The sequence below is a fragment of the Triplophysa dalaica genome, chromosome 2, assembly GCF_015846415.1.
Source record: "Triplophysa dalaica isolate WHDGS20190420 chromosome 2, ASM1584641v1, whole genome shotgun sequence".
Taxonomy (NCBI): domain Eukaryota; kingdom Metazoa; phylum Chordata; class Actinopteri; order Cypriniformes; family Nemacheilidae; genus Triplophysa; species Triplophysa dalaica.
Window position 1 is genome coordinate 20,588,905 of NC_079543.1, and position 20,260 is coordinate 20,609,164.

Below are 20,260 nucleotides of genomic sequence, written 5' to 3' on the forward strand. Positions count from 1 at the left end.
GCTCCAAATGTGAATACAATGTATTTTTATACATTTCATATAAAAAATATATAATAATATTTGATATAACATATTTAATATCCTTTTTTTATGAAAAATGATTACTGTGGTCAGTTGTTATTAAAATATTAATTACACAAGGTGATAATTCATTAATACATTACAGTAATAACAATAATAACAAAAACAATTCTTATTAATAATAATTTAAATAAAAAATATTGTTCTTGTCACTGTTTTTGTTATTATCATTAATGCAATTGTTATGTATTATTTAATTACATGAATTAATATATTAGTAGAAGAAGTAGTTTTAGTAGTTGAAGTAGTAGTACATTAATAAATGCATTTGTTGGTTCTTCTTTTAGTATCTTGCACCATGATCCTCTTACACACTGACAGACAAGTGTGTGTGAACGTCTGTCTAACACGACAGCTGCAATCTCACACCCCCACTTCACGTACAGTATGTGGGAATGTTAGATTTTTCTCATTGAGTCCAGATTTCATGAGTGTGTCTAAGTGTGTTAACATCCAGCTGCTGTCAGCTGAACGCAGGGCCGCTAACAGGACAAACCCGTGGGTAGTGATGTCATAAATGAACAAGCGGAGAAAGTCGTACCACTATTGCAGCAAATAACAGTGTCTGGGGACGGTGTGTTCTGCGATCGTGAGCCAAATGAGTCGAGACTGTCAAAAGAATCATCACGACCGTGTTTCGGAGGAGACAGTGAATCCGAGCGCTCCGATTCCCAGCTGTCGATGTAACCGCTGTCCCTTATGCTGCGCTTAGGGGAGTCCAACTCTTCACTTATACACTCCTACACAAACATAAAAAAAACAATGGCTTACACAAATTTTTATTTAACAGTCTGTTGAAGATATGTGTAAGGCTAGATCTACCTTTCGCATCATGGAAAGGAGTCCCTCAAACTCTTTCAAGTTAAGCGTGGGGCCGTTATACGTAGCACAGCTGTTAGCAGATTTACCGAGCCAATATATAGTTATGAGCACCTAGTCGGTCAAATAACAGACATGTATACACAGAGTTTGAGGTAAAATACACTTATTTGAAAAAATTGAGCAAGTAGATCAGCGTACTTACATTCTTCAGTTTCCTACTGCAATCAGAGCCCCTACAGGAGGAAACAGAGAGAAAGAAACAAATGTCATGCTAGATCTCTCGGCCATTAAGCTTTGGCTAAACTTATGTTTTAATAATAAATGTTTAACACGCTTTAATAAACAAATACTTTAATCATTTATTAAAACACCAAAAACATCTTTTAAGATAGGGTGTTTAAATTTTAGTTTGTCACTTCAAATCAGAATCAAAAACTCCGATTACTCCAGCTAAAATGCACTTAGTGTTGCCTTTATTTAAAAAAAATGTCTGTCTCTTTAAATCACAGACAAGACCTTTTTTGCATCATGCCTGTATTCTCTGCCTTATTCTATACTGTAGGTCACACACACACAAACAAACACTTAGTTTCATACGTTAGGTTTGCTCGTATCGATGTATCTTGAAGGTCTCCAGGATCAAACAGCTGTGATCCCTTCAGTCCCAACTCTTCACATCCTCTCAGAAACATGGTCAGATTATCCTGATGAAAGACAAAACGCACATATTACACACCTGCTGTGTACTGCATGCAGATTTTACAGACCACATCTCACAAGGTGTGTGAGATTAACCGTATGTTATCAACCTAGAGCGAAGAAAAGAATCTAAAACCAAAAAAGCTACAAATCTCAAACACAGATTATCAGATTCTGAAGTAAAGTCTGGTAAATCAGAAAATGTTGTATCATATTTTTTGATTTGCCACAAAGTGTGAAAAGTACCTAAATAAAGGCACTATATCAATATGATGTTCATTAGACTTTTATTATGGAATACCATGATATACTGTACGTTTAACTATGATGAAGTCTTGTAGTATATAAATAAGATAAACATTAAGTACTTAGTGACACGGGCCATGAAACTACTCTTTGATACAATTACTGTACGAAGTTACTGCTGTACTATTTTCATGTAGGGGACAAACAGAACCAATGTTGCCTGAAATAAATCCATCAACAGCAACACTTTATCTAAACTGCTGTATCTAATACACATAGCACTGTAAATATAAAACTGAAAGGTTTTTCCTCTCATTGCGACCAGGCCTAATTCTATATTTTATAAATATATTTTGATAGGGTACACATACAATTGCACAACTCACACACAAGCTGTTCTTGGTCAGAACTGGATTTGTTCTGAGACAGCAGGGCTGGGACTAGCCTGACACAAACAGCCACGCACCACAGACAAAAGACCGACAAAAACAAATAAACAAACAAACACGATCACACTCACTAGTCCTGCAATGGGAGTTGGAAGTCTGTTAATCTTTTCACAAGGCCTGGTTTGACTGAACTAAGCAGCCTGATGAGACATAAAACAGAGAGAGAGAGAGAGAGAGGGAGAGATGACATTAGAAAGCATTAAATCCATGTCATGATCAAAATATGACTCAAAATATTTTGGGACACAATATTGTCAGACATAAAACCAAAGCATTTGTAAACATACAGTATGAACCAAGAGCAAACGTAAACCATAAACAATTATATGTTTATATAATATGTATAGGCTCTTCTGTGATCCTACAGGGGAAAAGGTGGTCCAGGAGACTGATAATATTTATTTATTTATAAATACGTATATATGAATATAAACAAAAAGAATTGTGAATGAGTGTAACTCACTCGCAGAGCAGAATGCCATTTTCCAATCCACTTCTGAAATCCTTTTCACCAAATCCTCTTCCTGTCACCGCCTGTAAAAAAAGCACAACAGCTAAACCATCAGCAACTGAAAAAGGTTTATTAATGGAGGATTTAAATAAAAACATTTTTATTAATGTGACTGGTGTTAATAGTGTTCTCATTTATCTTTTTTTATATACAATTTATGTTCCGTGTTAATACGAAACAAGCAGATGGTTAAACTTGTTTAAAACAGTCAATTCTCTGTGGGTGCGTGTGTGTGTGTTAAGTGTGTTAAGTAATAAGAATGAGTGTTAATGCAATCTAGACTAACCTATATAGGTAATGTGTAATACTAGCTTACACATTAAACAATTACGGTCAACACATTGAGAAAACTTGATAGCACACACACACACACACTTGTATGTTTTACTATCTCCGTGGGGACAGTCCATAGGCGTAATGAGTTGTTTAATGTACAAACTGTATATTTTATCCCCTTATCCAACCCCTAAACCTAAAGATCGTATAGAAAACCTTTTGCATTTTTAGATTTTCAAAAATTATCGTTCTGTACAATTCATAAGCTTTTGTGCCCGTAGGGACCTCAATTTTGGTCCCCATGAGTTGGTGTGCATTCAGGTTTAGGTCCACATTATCCCCATTGCATTGCATTTGTGTGCTGTTTCAGTAATAATCCTCTGTTTTTCATCTTAGAAGAATGTGGAATGGCTGCAAACACACACACACACACACACACACACTATCAAAGCAAGCATGTGTTTATGTCCGTCACCTCAGTTTATATCCTCTGTTTTTTTCATCTATTGATTCTATATGTCCTGTATAGACTCCTGACTATAAAATATAATATTATGACCTGATATAAAACATGAGATAAGTTTAGGATTATGATTTCTATTCATGTTTAAAAGGGGTCACATCATGAGAAATATCAGTTTAAAAAGTTAATCTTACACAAATGTACTTGTTAATCACAACAATACAGCTTTTTGTTTGTGATTCAGGCTACATTAATACAAAGGCCAAGTTTTCCTCATACTGATTTGAAGGAACTTCCTGAATGGCGTGTCTGTGGGGGGTTTGTGGGTGTATTTTTGCAGCTGTTGCTAACTGCGCTAACACAGCAACTTCGTCATCATTGAAACACGAGACAGTGTATTGTCTGACACACAGGCGAAATTGCTCTCTCATTCACCAATCCTTATACGTATATAGCGTATAGTAATGGACACATGCTGCATACAGGGAAAGATAAACTTCAATATTTTGTTCATTCCCTCACCCCTTTTCCTTCTCAAAACAAAGACTCCCATTTACACACACACACATTTCCAGGGTCTCTGGATTAGAGATAAGCTCTTTTATAGGTCATTAAGTCACAAAAAGCCATTTGGTAAGTGGAGCAGGGTCAGAAATGTACAGGAATGTCAATGTCAATGCAAATACACCATGTCTCTACAAATAAAAAAGCTAAATGCATAAATGTAAATATGGTTGAAAACACCCTTTATATGTACCCTAATATGTCTCTCGTCAAAAAATATCTAATAATAAAAGTACCTATAGTACCTACAAAAAATAAAGTACATATAGTGTACTTATCTAAAAAAGTACTAGGTAGTATAAGGTTACTACACTATATAAGTTTAGGTTTAGGGGTAGAACCTAGTTATAACCCAGTTATTATATTTACTTTAATAAGTACACAGTATGTACATGAGGAAACAGGACTGTAAAACAAAGTGTTACTAAAAATTCTGTCATCATTACCACACCCTCAAGTCATTCAAAGCCCGTAAACTCTTTCTTCTGTGGAACACAAAAGAAGATATTTTAAGAAATGCCTCTGTTGTTCTGTGTCCATATAATGGAATTCAAAGGGGACCAGTGTTGTCTGGATAACAACATTCTTCAAGATGGGCAATTCCGTGAAAATGTCAACCTTATCACGAAAATATTTACCATTTAACATCTTTACCAGCGGTTTTTACTCTGGTAACAGCACAGATTTTAATATTTGGTGGTTCAAATACCCATGCAAGACCTCAGTTCAAATTTGTAAAGCATTTGTTTTATTTTTAGTGCATGATTTTTCATAGGCAGGTAAGTGCTATTTTCAGGATTGTCACATCCATAACACTACATATTCTTCATAAATGGACACATGAAAATTTATATAAAATAAATATTTTAGGTTCTATAAAGAGGCATCCCTTCTCCATTCATTAGGTATTATTGCTTCAGGATTGTGCATTTTAGACTGACATTTTTTGATGTTTAGACTCTATCAACAAGGGTTCAGTAAGATATAAACAGATGGTTCAATATAATCGTAACAAATTCATTCTCTGAGCATTTTTATGTCACGTACACGTGCTGGAAAAAGAAAGTTAAACAAGTTTGGAATGGCATTAGTGTGATTAAATTATGAAAGATTTTTTTTTCCACTGGAATGCCAAAATGTGGTCATGGACAGACACACATACTGGCCTAATTCGTTCCAAAGATTCAGCTACATACAGTAACAGAGAGAGGGAGACAGCGAGAGAGGGGTGATTGATGGAGACATTTTTTAGGAGCCAGAAAAAAGCTTCCAGAAGCAGACGTGCTGTTACGTTACCTTGACGCCAGGCTCTCTCGCAAAACAGAGACACACGTACACCTGCTGGTGACAGTCTAGTCAACATACCCCACAGAAACAAGCTCCCCTACAGTGCAGTTGTGCAAGAGACTTAACTCTGTTCATTCAAGACCGACAAAATCGCTTGTCACCCAAAAAGAGACCTTTGTTCTTGCGTGAAACAGACTGGGCCTTTCTTTATTTTGATTATTTAATGTTTTGATGTGGGCTTTAACAATGGAAACATGGTAACGGTGTCATAATAGAGTTCATCCTCTTTTGTCACATATGAATGACCATGAGATGTCACATTTACAAGTGGGAAGTTCTTAAAGAGATATTCCAGCTAAAAAATTGTCACCCTCAAGTTGTTCCAACTCAAAAATTACAGAATTGTCCTATTTGGAAAGTTTTATTATTCATTTGTTCCACAAATATAAAGATCGACCATCATAATTTCGATTAGGCAAATTAATTATTCTTGCAAGATACCGCGCATAAATCATTAAGCTTGTATAAACAAAGAGAATAAAAGGAGATTTTACAGTTGATAAATATTTAAATACTGAATGTTTGTTTTGTTTTGGTAGTTGAGAATTAGTTTCCATCGTGAATACATGACATTCATGTTATAGTATATTTTTGTAAATTATTTAGCATGTTTAAAGGAGATGTTGGTTCAGGGGGTAAACGGAAATTTCACAGCTAATTAATATTTGAATATGGAATATTTTTTTGTTTATGGTAGTTCAGAACTTGAATGGATGTCATGCATGTTATAATGATTCCGATATCTCAGATACAGGAGTTTCCCAGAGATCCTTGAAGGCAGCAATACACATATTGCAACAACATTTTGGACACCAAAATGAAGTGAATCCTGACAAATTAAGAATAGAAGTAGTACACAAATATTAAGAAGTGTAACAGATTGAACTGCAGGATGCAATTCAATGACAATTTTTTTTTTAATTCATCAGCTTTAGTAAAGAAAAGACTTACATTTAAAGGGATAGTTCATCCCAAAATATCAATTCTGTCATTATGTATTCACCCTCGTTTCATTCTGTATTATGACTCTTTCTACTGTGGAACACAAAAGAAAATGTTTTAGCAGTTTTGTGTCCATACAAAGGAAGTCAATAGGAAGAACAGTTGTCTTGTATTCCTCAAAATATCTTCTTTTGTGTTCTGTAGATGAATGAAGGTCATACAGGTTTGGAATGATATGAGACAATGATAAAACAAGTTTCATTTTTGCATAAAACTTCTCACTAATAAATACAGAATGATTTCTTAAAATGTTTGACATTTACTAACAATCAGTGCTTGTGATACGTGGCTTTGCGTTTGCTGGAAACAAAGTTTGACGATCCAAGCAGAAACGGCGGTTTGTCAGATCATCAGTTTGAGCTTACTGGCTACTGTCAAGCCCAAGAGAGTCCAAAAGCGATGATTTCAAGTTTGGATGTTGTCAGAGAGTCACCGAAACACTCACTCCAGGACACGAACATGCATAGGCCAACTGATTCTCTAATTCTGCAACGACTATGTAGATTTCACAAACATTTGTGACCCAGTCTATGAAAACCAGGTTACAGCCTCATAATCTAATTATGAGATAATGATCATCAAAGTTTAATTTCAGTCATTAATTTCACTTACATGAAATTACTCAATATTTTCAATTAATGCTTTTCACATTATGTAGGACGATTTTATATAGAAAACAGCGAATAAAAAAAGACTTCAGTTGGGTTTTCACATGCAGGGTCACATTTGAAGACTATTGAGACAAGTTACATATAAATGAAAATGCGACACATCAGGTTTCATTGTGACAATTTCCAGTGTGACCACACAAATTAGATTCTGCCCCGCAGCATCTTTATAAAGCACTGAGAGGGACAGGAATAGTAGAAGAGAGCAGCACTATTCCTGCTTATAATCACCTAAGCAACAGCCTCAGTAGCAGTAAGCAGAGGCACTCTTACTGAGGAGGAGGCAGGGGACAGAATCTCACAGGACTCTGTGTCTTAAAATACATCTGAAAATAGGCCACCTGACTAGGGCTGTTTCAGATAGAGACGTACAGCATGCATACACACACAGACAAAATATGAATTACAAGAAAAAAAACTCTCTTTTTTTATAATTACTTTATAATTCCTTTTTGCGTATTTTATTCTATCTGTGTGTAGTTCACATGGACTCACAGGGGTTCACAGAGGCTTCTATGTTACGTGATGGTTCACACAAAGCGTTCACCCTGCTTATTCTGTGTAACACAAAAGAAGATATTCTGAGAAATGTCTCAATGGTTTTGTGTCCATACAATGGAAATCAGGGGCCAATGATCTTTTGGCTACAAACGCTCTTCAAAATATCTTCATACAGGTATGGAATGACATGAGACTGAGTAAATCATGTAAACAATTTCATTTTTGTGTGATCCATCCCTTTAACTTAAGAAAAGCTCAGGACATGGTAGCAATTTCACTGCGTGATATATTAATTTTATTTTATTTATATTCAAATGAATAGCACATTTATAACCTTATTGATAGCACATTTATAACATACATTTTAATAATATATGTTTTTATTGCATATTTTATTGTACCTAATAGAGTACATTATACAAGTAAAACAGGTTAAGATAATGTGAATGCGGTGTAAAAAGGGGTCTAAAGAAATCAAAACACATGCTCCTGTGTTTCTGCTATTTTATGTTAAAATAAACATCTATGCATCCTGTGCAGATGTTTAATCATTGTCTCGGAACCTGCGTGTCAAGTAAAAAAAGTCTGGGTTCCTGAGGTCTCTGTTTGGGAGTCTCTGTTTCATCATCCATTTTTGCTCGCTCATTAGAATTGAAGGCAAAGATGCAGTACTGGGCCACTTAGACAAGTGCCCGTTCTGTTCTCTCACATTGACCCCACATCATCAGACCACCCTTATTGTTCAACCATTGTAGAGTGAATAACCTGTGACATACCACCTTAAAGGGAACCGGAAAGGTGTAAATATAGTCAAGGTTGTCAATGTCAGGACATGCATTTTTACAAGGATGTACGACACCAACACACAAGCATTATAAAGAACAGAACAGCTGTAGTCGCTCTATTTTTAGATGGTCAGAAATGTGGGTGACTCGAGCATTTTAAAATAAGCAGGCAAATGTCATGCGTATGTTGGACAGGGACACAGCTGCGGACCCTGTGAGTGCACAGAAACTCAATAACCAACTGGTAGATTGTGCACCAATTGCCAACGTTGTTAAAAAAGGTAAATTAATGCAATTATAATTAAACCAAGATGTTTTTCTCTCTATATGTTAAATAAGCGTGCATAAATCATCCAATCGTTGTTTGCCTGTGCATTCCCCTATTAACTGGTTGCTTGGATACCATGTGATAAATCTACCTGAAGGGTTGCTGACGTACTTGAAAACAAAGGCACATTAAACACACACACACCTAAACCTTAAGAAAGTCCAATTTGATGAATTGCTTTATGTTCACGTAATTGAATCTGAACTTAATTCTAAATTTGCACGCAAATGTAAAAGGAAGAAAAGTGAATTGAAAACACACCCGGGGTTAGAAGGTTGCCGAGAAACAGATACGAGATGTATAATTTAAATGTCTCTCCCATATCCTTCCACCGCACAAAAACAAACATCTACACACTGTCCTGTACTGCAGCAATCAATTATGGGAGTTATAATAAATGCTTTATTGCTTTCTCAAGAGATTATTTCTTGACTAGGAGAACCTTTTCCTAGGTGTTGCATAACACTGCATTTAAATGATTGCAAAATACATCAGGATTGTGGGGGGCTCCCGGGGACGGGTGGTGAAGTTAGAATGGATTTTAGGACTGTTAAGTCTTTGCATATATGAATCAAATTGAACCATATGAAGTTCTTTACATAAATAGAGTTAAGACTCGATAAACATTAATACTTATGCCAAATTACTCAATTAAGTCTAAGAAACTATTGTTCTTCTAAGTGAACAATGGTGTTGTATAAGAAAAGAACCTTATTGGTGATAACAATCCAGCAACATTCCAATGACACTGTTTAGCTTTAGCTGTTTATCCCACAAACATCTCGAAAACTGGTTCCCATTACAAAAATAAAACAACCATCATTCAGCATCTCAAGGCACAAGACAGAAAAGATCAGCTGCAAAAAGAGACAAAGGGCATTCTGCCGACGCTTAACAGCTCCATGCCTTCGGGTCATTTAGCGGATGTCAGGGACTCACAAAAACAGTTGGAATGGAGGTCTGCTTGCTCATTTCGTGTCTAGTGATGTCACTCATGAATACTTGAATCCACCAGACTATTAACTAAAGCCACTGTGGATTCATATTTGATCTGTGATTTCAATATTGGCTTAGGAAATCTCTCGGAATCCCGTGGCGATTAAGAATTGCATCATAAAAACTGCATCACAGACGATATTAAGCTACGTTCGCATTACCCAATTTGCATAGTTGCAGTAGTGAACTGATCGATAAAACAATGCAGACTGTGTGTGCAAATACACGCCGCTATCATTTTTTGTAAATTCCCCATCTGACTGTAATAATGACAGCCTGGTACTGTATGCATCCCAAATGTCTCCTACTGTATAAGCCGTATTGTTTAATCCGTGTCTCTGTGACTGCACAGCTGTGACAGCTGGCTTTATGAGGTCATATGATACATCTGTCAGATGCTCAAAGCACTTCATGTGGAGCACAAATTGAAGTGCATGGGTTGGGCCTGTATGGTTTCCATGGTGACTTTATGACTGACTTTGAAATATAACAGTGGTGTTAAATGGTGGGATGGAAAGAAACAGACAGAGGAAGAGGGAACTGCTCCGAAACCGGATAGGCTGAGGGAGAGGAACTGTGGGGCTCCTGAAACATGATAGGCCTTGGCGGAGAAGAACTTAATGTGATGTGATGAGGTTGTTGCTGTCCGTCTCCAGCCACCGACAGGTGCGATGGGAGTGTTGCTCTGAGTATTTCCGTACAATGGCACATCCAGCACAAACCTATGAGGTTTATGAGAGATTAAAGCCGCTCCAAGCAAAAACTGAGGCATGTACAGTAGAAATCCCAAACCAACTTCAAGCAAGCTGACAAAAACACAGATATATCAGCCAAGCAAGAAACCCAGTTTGGTAGGAAAATGAAAGTGTTAGATCATATAATTTTCAAAATGTACAAATGACATTATTACTGAATAATAAACATGTATCTGTTATATGTATTTTGTGTGTCTTGGGTAAATATTTTTTTAAAAGATACACACAAACATATTTGTTGCTTACCCTCACTGTCTTTTCAAAACCTCGTATCTCCCTATTATGTGTTTTCTGGACTGTCAAATGATGAATCGTGATTAATCGCGTTAAAAATAACAGTATACATAATATATGTCTGTGTACTGTGCATATTAATGTGGTATTTATAAAAACATGGGCCTACACATAAGTGCAAATATTTAAGAAAAATATAAAAACAAAACATATTTATATATTGTTTAAATGATTGCTAAATATTAATAAATACATGTACATATTTCCTAAATATGTATACATTTATGTGTACATTTATGTGATTATAAATACAAAATGAATATGCACCGTACATACAGTATACTTTGTAAAGACAAACTTTTATTCTAGATACGATTAATCGTGATTAATTGTTTGACAGCCCTAATTGTTTCTCATGTGTTTTTACAATTTCCTGAAAAACAACTAATCTGGAGATACGAGGTTTCAGAAAGACAGCGTCGATAAGTTTGATTTGTCTCCATTAAATTGCATCACAGTATGCGGGCCACTTTTTAAATACATGTCAAGCATTCAAAATGAACTTCTTTCTATTTTCTAGGGATGTGTCGTGTAAGAATTCCATGTCTATCTTTGTATAGAAGCATTAACTGTAATTTGGCAAGCCCCATGCTTTGATCTTAAATGCTCTTCCTCTTTGACTGAGGATACAAGGCATGTTTAGCCAGAGACACAAGAAGCATGTCTCTCTAATTCGGTTAAAACTATTTGCGAGCAGTAGGGTGCAAGGCTATTTCAGCCTGTCTATTTATACTGAACTTCATAAAACGAGTATGACCCTCAGAGAGAGACACAGATAGATAGAAGATGGACAAACAAACAGATGGACCTTTCATTGATTATACAGAGATTGACAGGAACAGAAAACATTTATTTGCTGTATTTTTGAGAGATTATGGCATGGGGATAACATACAAACTACTCTTGGTTGGAATTTCTCTCTCTCTTTCTCTCTCTCTCTCTCACTCTCTCACACTCTCTCTCACTCTCTCTATCACCCACACATGCTGTTTGTTTGACTGTTGAGTAATGTTATAAACGTTCACTGATTTCAAAAAAACCCATATGATGACCACAATTTCGAGGACCGTGACGTCGCCCGGTATGGCGCAGCCGGGGCCCCACCCTGGAGCCAGGCCCGGGGTTGGGGCTCGTATGCGAGCGCCTGGTGGTCGGATCTCCCCCCATGGGGTCCGGCCGGGCTCAGCCCGAAGGAGCGACGTGGGGCCACCCTCCCGTGGATTCACCATCTACAGGAGGGACCGTAAGGGGCCGGTGCAAAGTGGAACGGGTGGTAGTCGAAGGCGGGGGCCTCGACAACCCGATCCCTGGACGCGGAATCTAGCTCTAGGGACATGGAACGTCACCTCTCTGACGGGGAAGGAGCCGGAGCTTGTGCGTGAGGTTCAGAGATTCCGACTAGAGATAGTCGGGATCACCTCTACGCACAGCTTGGGCTCTGGAACCACACTCCTCGAGGGAGGATGGACTCTTTACCACTCTGGAGTTGCCAAGGGTGAGAGGCGGCGGGCTGGTGTGGGTTTGCTTATAGCCCCGCAGCTCAGCCGCCATGTGTTGGAGTTTACCCCGGTGAACGAGAGGGTCGCTTCCCTGCGCCTCCGGGTCGGGGATAGGTCTCTCACTGTCGTTTGCGCCTATGGGCCAAATGGCAGTGTAGAGTACCCGGCCTTCTTGGAGTCTCTGGGAGGGGTGCTGGAAAGCGCCCCAACTGGGGACTCCGTCGTTCTGCTGGGTGACTTCAACGCTCACGTGGGCAGCGACAGTGACACCTGGAGGGGCGTGATTGGGAGGAACGGCCCCCCTGATCTGAACCCGAGTGGTGTTCTGTTATTGGACTTCTGTGCGAGTTACAGTTTGGCCATAACGAACACCATGTTCAAGCATAAGGGTGTCCATCAGTGCACATGGCACCAGGACACCCTTGGCCGGAGGTCAATGATCGACTTTGTTGTTGTTTCATCTGACCTACGGCCGTATGTCTTGGACACTCGGGTGAAGAGAGGGGCGGAGCTGTCAACCGATCACCACCTGGTGGTGAGTTGGATCCGATGGCGGGGGAGGAAGCTGGACAGACTCGGCAGACCCAAACGTACTGTGAGGGTCTGTTGGGAACGTTTGGCCGAATCGCCTGTCAGAGAGATCTTCAACTTCCACCTCCGGCAGAGCTTCGACCAGATCCCGAGGGAGTCTGGAGATATTGAGTCCGAGTGGACCATGTTCTCCACCTCCATTGTCAACGCAGCCACTCGGAGCTGTGGCCGTAAGGTCTCCGGTGCCTGTCGAGGCGGCAATCCCCGAACCCGGTGGTGGACACCGGAAGTAAGGGATGCCGTCAAGCTGAAGAAGGAGTCCTATCGGGCCTGGCTGGCTTGTGGGACTCCCGAGGCAGCTGACAGGTACCGACAGGCCAAGCGGACTGCAGCCCGGGTGGTTGGGGAGGCAAAAACTCGGGCCTGGGAGGAGTTCGGCGAGGCCATGGAGAAGGACTATCGGTCGGCCTCGAAGAGATTCTGGCAAACCGTCCGACGCCTCAGGAGGGGGAAGCAATGCCCCACCAACGCTGTTTACAGTGGAGGGGGGCAGCTGTTGACCTCGACCGGGGATATCATCGGGCGGTGGAAGGAATACTTCGAGGATCTCCTCAATCCCGACGTCACGTCTTCCATTGAGGAAGCAGAGGCCGAGGGCTCAGAGGCGGACTCGCCCATCACCCGGGATGAAGTCACCGAGGTAGTCAAGAAACTCCTCGGTGGCAGGGCACCGGGGGTGGATGAGATCCGTCCTGAGTACCTCAAGTCTCTGGATGTTGTGGGGCTGTCTTGGCTGACACGCCTCTGCAGCATCGCGTGGCGGTCGGGGACAGTGCCCTTGGACTGGCAGACCGGGGTGGTGGTCCCCCTTTTTAAGAAGGGGGACCGGAGGGTGTGCTCCAATTACCGGGGATCACACTTCTCAGCCTCCCCGGGAAAGTCTATGCCAGGGTACTGGAGAGGAGAATCCAGCCGATAGTAGAACCTCGGATTCAGGAGGAACAGTGTGGTTTCCGTCCCGGTCGTGGAACACTGGACCAGCTCTATACCCTCTTCAGGGTGCTGGAGGGTTCATGGGAGTTTGCCCAACCAATCCACATGTGTTTTGTGGATTTGGAGAAGGCATTCGACTGTGTCCCTCGCAGCATCTTGTGGAGGGTGCTCCGGGAGTATGGGATTCGGGACCCTTTGCTAAGGGCCATCCGGTCCCTGTACGACCGGAGCAGGAGCTTGGTTCGCATTGCCGGCAGTAAGTCAGACTTGTTTCCGGTGCATGTTGGACTCCGGCAGGGCTGCCCTTTGTCGCCGGTTCTGTTCATAATTTTTATGGACAGAATTTCTAGGCGCAGCCAGGGGCCGGAGGGCGTCGGGTTTGGTGACCACACGATTGCATCTCTGCTCTTTGCGGATGATGTCATCGTGCTGGCCCCATCAGACCAGGACCTTCAGCATGCACTGGGACGGTTTGCAGCCGAGTGTGAAGCGGCTGGGATGAGAATCAGCACCTCCAAATCTGAGGCCATGGTTCTCAGCCGGAAAAGGGTGGCTTGCTCACTTCAGGTAGGTGGAGAGTTCCTGCCTCAAGTGGAGGAGTTCAAGTATCTGGGGGTCTTGTTCACGAGTGAGGGAAGGATGGAGCGGGAGATTGACAGACGGATCGGTGCAGCTTCTGCAGTAATGCAGTCGCTGTACCAGTCTGTCGTGGTGAAGAAGGAGCTGAGCCGCAAAGCGAAGCTCTCGATTTACCGGTCAATCTACGTTCCTACTCTCACCTATGGTCATGAGCTGTGGGTCATGACCGAAAGGACAAGATCCCGGATACAGGCGGCCGAAATGAGCTTTCTCCGCAGGGTGGCCGGGCGATCCCTTAGAGATAGGGTGAGAAGCTCGGTCACTCGGGAGGAGCTCAGAGTAGATCCGCTGCTCCTCCACATCGAGAGGGGCCAGCTGAGGTGGCTCGGGCATCTTTTCCGGATGCCCCCTGGACGCCTTCCCGGTAAGGTGTTCCGGGCATGTCCCACCGGGAGAAGACCCCGGGGAAGACCTAGGACACGCTGGAGGGACTATGTCTCCCGGCTGGCCTGGGACCCCCTCGGTGTCCCCCCGGAAGAGCTGGAGGAAGTGGCTAGGGAGAGGGAAGTCTGGGCATCCCTGCTTAGACTGCTGCCCCCGCGACCCGGCCCCGGATAAGCGGTAGAAAATGGATGGATGGATGGATGGATTTTATTTCAGGCTAATGATATTATAATCCTTAACCCGACCCCTAAAACTTTGATTTAGAGAAATATTATTTGGGATATAAATTTTTCGTAATTACGATTGTAGCAGTGAAATTTCCTCACAAGTTGTTTGTTATTGAGGACATTTGGACAACACAAATGTGCCTAAAATGCTACACAAATCCATTATAACCGATGTGGCTTCTTATTTTAATTAATAACTTTATTGTCGCCGTTTAAGGAAATGGAAAAACACTTTACTTTTTAAATGAATAAATACAGTGTTGTCAAAGTTGACAAGCACTTTTAATGCTTTTGTTAGTTAGATATTTGCAAAACCCAGTGACAAAGAAATAGGGCGATTAATAATAATAATGATTTATCAAAATATGGAGATACAAGGTTTCAGAACAACAGTTTGTGGGACACATTTTTTCTCATTTCCCCAGTCTGTGAAAATCCACTTTAAGTCATTTTTGTGTTTTCTATTTAAAATAATTCTGCACGATGAAAAGCACATTTAGTAAAAACATAACCTTAACATACTGGCTGAGTAAGACCATGTGAAAGACTGAAATCATAGTGAAATAAATAGCAGTTATAATAATGTCATAATGACATTTTAATGCTTTAACAGACGTTCACAGACTGGGTCACATATCATAGTGAAACAATGATGGTCCCTTAGAGATTTCCATACTGATCAAAAAACTCAGTATGGATTTTATGGATATTATACTGACAAAAACTTTATATACAAACAAACTTTTGATCATGCTTTTTCTAAAAAAAAAAGCGAATCAGTATTGCACACACAGCTCAACCAAAAATGTAGATCAGTGATGTGTAGATGCCCCCAATTCAATTTATCCTCTGAAATAGGTCACAGTATTATTACAGGGCCGTGGCTACATTTAAAACCTTTAATATCTCCAGGGATGATGGAGTTCTACATAAATGATACACTTGACAGTGAACGGGGTCGATAAAAGAGAAAGCAACACCGTCCGCGTCAAAAGATCCTGCGTAAACAAACTGTTTGAAGGGCCCGTGCGCTGCTATGACAACCGGGACAGCTCCGGAAAGGGGGCGTTGCCGTTGGAGAACAAGTGGGCGTTTCTCGAGCTTCCACAACAACTGGAATGTGTATTGTGGACCGCAATGTGTGTTACTGCTCTGCTGCACCATGTAGTCAAAATATGACAGATTGGCTGCTTCCTCGCTATTCAAACCCTGGCATTACATCTGCTCCGCTTTGACGAAATAGCCTGCCATTACGGTGATGGCTGTCATATGAGTGAAATATTTTGTGAGCCATCAAAGCCGCTCTAGTCCGATTACAACCCCAGAATCCCGCGCACATGATCCCTGCGCAGTTCAATCACCCGCTGCTGTAACCAAACACGTTACACACACGCAAGAAGGTGGCGGTGCAATATTTATAAGATGTTCTGGCCGCATATCAATACATCCGAGCACAGCGTAACCTCTCTATAGAATTAACTTTGAGTTGACGGAAAGATGACATGAAACACAACATCACAATGATGCGCAATGTTGACATCTCCGCCAGAGTGTATGTGGCAGACTTACCTCGATCCATTTCTGGGCTTCTAGAAACGCTCTTTCGGGGGTATTTTCCACAGATTCGGCTTGATCCGAAAGGGCATTCGAAGCCGTGTCGTCTCCAGGACTGGCCATTTCGAGAGAAGCTTCTCGGCAAGGCCACAAGACGAGGCTAGATCAAATATCCAGGTCCAGAAAAACAATGTTTACTTCAGCCGTCTTCCAGTCAGCTCGGTTACGAAGAACATTCGCCGTGATAGATGACAAGTTTAATGTGTTGAGCTCGAGCGTTCACTGAATCAGCACGCGGCACAACACACTGCAGTTATCCAGCGCTCGGCAGCACTGCAGATGAACAGCGCTTTCCACGCGCGACGGAATATGAGTCCGACCTCAGCTGCTAAATATATAAACTAAAAAATCGACACAGGTCTCCGTTCAGCCAATACGAATAGAGGAGCAGGACGGGCGCACGAGCCTCGCTGTCCTCGAGAACTGGAGACTGGCGCGGGGGAAAGGAATTTAACGAGGACAATGGGGCAGTTCCGTTACCGATCCAGTTACGGCCAGACTTTTCTCTCCCTCTCTCTAAATCTAGTCTGGGTTTAAATGTAGCTGTACAAGGTACAAATTAGGTAAAAGAAAGTAAGGGTAGATTCGCATTTAGTGCATAAAAAGTAAACGAGCGTTTGGGGCAAATTATAGTTAGAAAAGTTGTCCACTCCAATAGAAAGAATTGGATTGCTAAGGGTAAAAGACTGGGGTAAACTGTGGGATGTTTTCGTTGAAAATGTGACCGAGGTGAAACTTATATATATATTGCACAATATCTTTGCATTTGTTTGGAGACATTCTGTAGGCCTACGTGTTTTTTTTTTGGCTTTAAAGTCTTGGTTAATTCGCATTACAAATCACATCATACAGTGATACTACACTCTTAAAAAATAAAGGTGATTAAAAGATTATGTACGGCAAAGCTATAGAAGAACCATTTTTGTCACAGTTCCTGTTTTCTCTTATCAATATTTTGTCTCTTGTTGAGCACATTGTATGGGTTATAGCCTGCCATGTGCTTTCCTTTAAGTTTGGTGTAACTCCGCCCCCTCGTTACCATGTTGTCTCCCAGTTAGTATTCAGTCTTCTCACCTGTGCTAATCAGTGTCTTATGTCTTTTCTCTCCTGTCTCGTTTTCTTGAGGACTCTCTCCTGGTTTACTCGGTGTCTTCTCTCTCACCCCTCCTGTTTCCATGGGTTTTGATTTCCTTCCCTTTATATTCCCTTCTGTTTTACAGTTGTTGGACGTAGATGTGAACACTGTGAGGAATTAGAAACTATAGAACACATTATTATCAAATGTAAAAAATATGGAAATGAAGGACAGGAATTAATTAAGGAATTGAGCAAATTAGGAGATGTATTTAATTTACAGAGTATGTTGGAAGGATCAAATAAATCGAAGCAACAAATCAAATATAGAATTATCATACAATTCTTGAGAGAGATTGGAATAGACAGTAGATTTTTTATGTTATGGTTTAAGTAATTTAGTTTTTTTTTTCTTTTCTAAAATTGATGCTCCACACTCCAGTCTAGTTGGTGCCGGTAATGCACCAATAGCTGGTTTGCCAACCGCCATAGAACAGAAGTTGTTGGACGTTAACCTGTGTCTGTTACGGTCGTTTCTTGACCATTTCTAGTACGGTTCCTTAAGTCTTTGCAATATTATGGTTTTCGATTATTTATAACTCTCTAATGTTATTTCCGGCGATTTACTGGTTGCTTAGTCTTTTCTTGGGTATCGTGCTAATCACCCTTTTCGTCCAGGATCCTGAGCTGTGTTTGACACGTGGTGTCTTGTGTGCCTGCAGCATGGACATGCAGCACAGGTCCTCTTCATCTGGCTGGTCGTTCTGGAGGGATTTCCTTTATAGCATGTTCCCAGCCTCTCAAGGAACTGCTTGTTAGAGACTGGTCCCTGTGTGCTTCTAGTGTCGGTCAAAGTGGATTTCAAAGTATCTCTGCCCTGTCGGTCTAGTGGATTCTCATCAGGATATTCTCCTGTTGGTTTTGTGGATTCTTGAACTGACCTGTATTTACATTTACATTTACATTTAGTCATATGGCAGACACTTTTATCCAAAGCGACTTACAGTGCACTTATTACAGGGACAATCCTGCTGGAGCAACATGGAGTAAAGTGTCTTGCTCAAGGACACACTGGTGGTGGCTGCTGGGATCGAACCAGCAACCTTTGATTTATCAGTTCAGTGGTTTCCCCGTTCGACACAACCAGTGCTTGAGCCCTTTGAGTTCCCAGACTCTATCATTGACTCGCCTGCCCTGCAGGCTATCGAACGCTCGAGCCCTTTGAGTTCCCGGACTCTATTTTTGACTCGCCTGTCATACAGACCTTGGTCGACGTGTCAGTAGTGTAGCTGCTTGACGGGCCCTTGTTTTGTGACTTCCCTTTTGTATTTGTGGAGTGATGTGCTTAATAAAGATTAATATTACCTTGCTTCTTAGTTTCCCTAACACATTATGGTTCCATAAAGAACCATTCAGTCAAAGTTTCTTTAGAACCATCCCTTTAACCTGTAGAACTTTTAATCGCCACAAATAACTTTTTTTGTCAAACAAAGGTTCTTCAGATGTTCTTTGTGGAACAAAGTTTCTATGGCACCGAAGCACTTTTTTTTTGAGTATACCAGTGTCGAAGTAAATAGTCTAAACTTTAATTTAAAAGTATAGTCACTTATGCCTACTTATTTTTTTTTTTAATCAACTCAAAGAATGTGTTGAACACTAAGAGAAGGATTTTTAATTCCATGTTAGGGTTACACTTTAGCATTTTGTATGTGACAGTTCACCCAAAAATGCAACTTCTGTTTTTGTTTACTCGCACTTAAGTTGTTCTTGATCTGTATACACATCCTTCTTCAGATGAACACAGAAAAATACTTAAGCAATTCTTAGCCAACATTGACTACCACAGTAGGAAGCGTTCTTACAAATATCTTTGTGCCCATCAGAACAAAGACATTTATACAGATTTGAACTCAAGGGTTGATTAAATTATGACAAAATTTGTATTTTTGGGTGAACTGTTCCAGTTTAAAGCATCAAGTTATCCTGAAATGCTTTGTCTATATTAGGCAATATCTACAAAAAGTACTTTGTGTTTGTGGTTTAAGTGAAGTCTAAACCGAGATTTAACAAAGTGAGATGATAAAAAGGAACAACTTTTTATAACTACTTTCGCTTCACAGGGTGTCCGAGGACACAGCCTTTTTTACCTTAGTCCTAAACACCCCCTACAGGATAGAAAATATAGGCCAGCCTTCTCTCTGCCAAAAATTTATCCTGAAGAAGTCAAAATATTTAACATCTTTGTACGCTGCAGACCAACAAACCGTCTGTTTTTCTTCCCATTTCGAGCATTTTGGGCCTTTTTTGTTGAGTTTCATGCTACATCAAAATTTACACCACAATGTTGGCTATGGTTGTGACCAAACTTCAGCTTACATCAAAAACACAACTTTGGGGAGCGTTTTATTGGCGGGGGGACAACATTCCTTGGTAAAACATTTGCTACTATAAATAAATGTATTGCTTATTAATGATTTTTTTATCGTAGTATTAAATGCCATTAATATTTGTC

General features: G+C 40.6%; 1 protein-coding gene across 1 annotated transcript in view; it reads right to left on the reverse strand.

Moving 5' to 3' along the window:
• LOC130434379 (LIM and calponin homology domains-containing protein 1-like) overlaps nt 1–17,801 on the reverse strand; it is a 40,317-nt gene extending 22,516 nt beyond the window's left edge. Inside the window, 8 exon segments of the mRNA XM_056764520.1 lie at nt 623–821; nt 904–1,014; nt 1,106–1,136; nt 1,501–1,607; nt 2,369–2,406; nt 2,409–2,437; nt 2,761–2,831; nt 16,630–17,801. Coding sequence (XP_056620498.1) covers nt 623–821; nt 904–1,014; nt 1,106–1,136; nt 1,501–1,607; nt 2,369–2,406; nt 2,409–2,437; nt 2,761–2,831; nt 16,630–16,737 — 694 coding nt within the window. The 5' untranslated portion in view covers nt 16,738–17,801.
• Between the last annotated feature and the right edge of the window lie 2,459 nt (nt 17,802–20,260).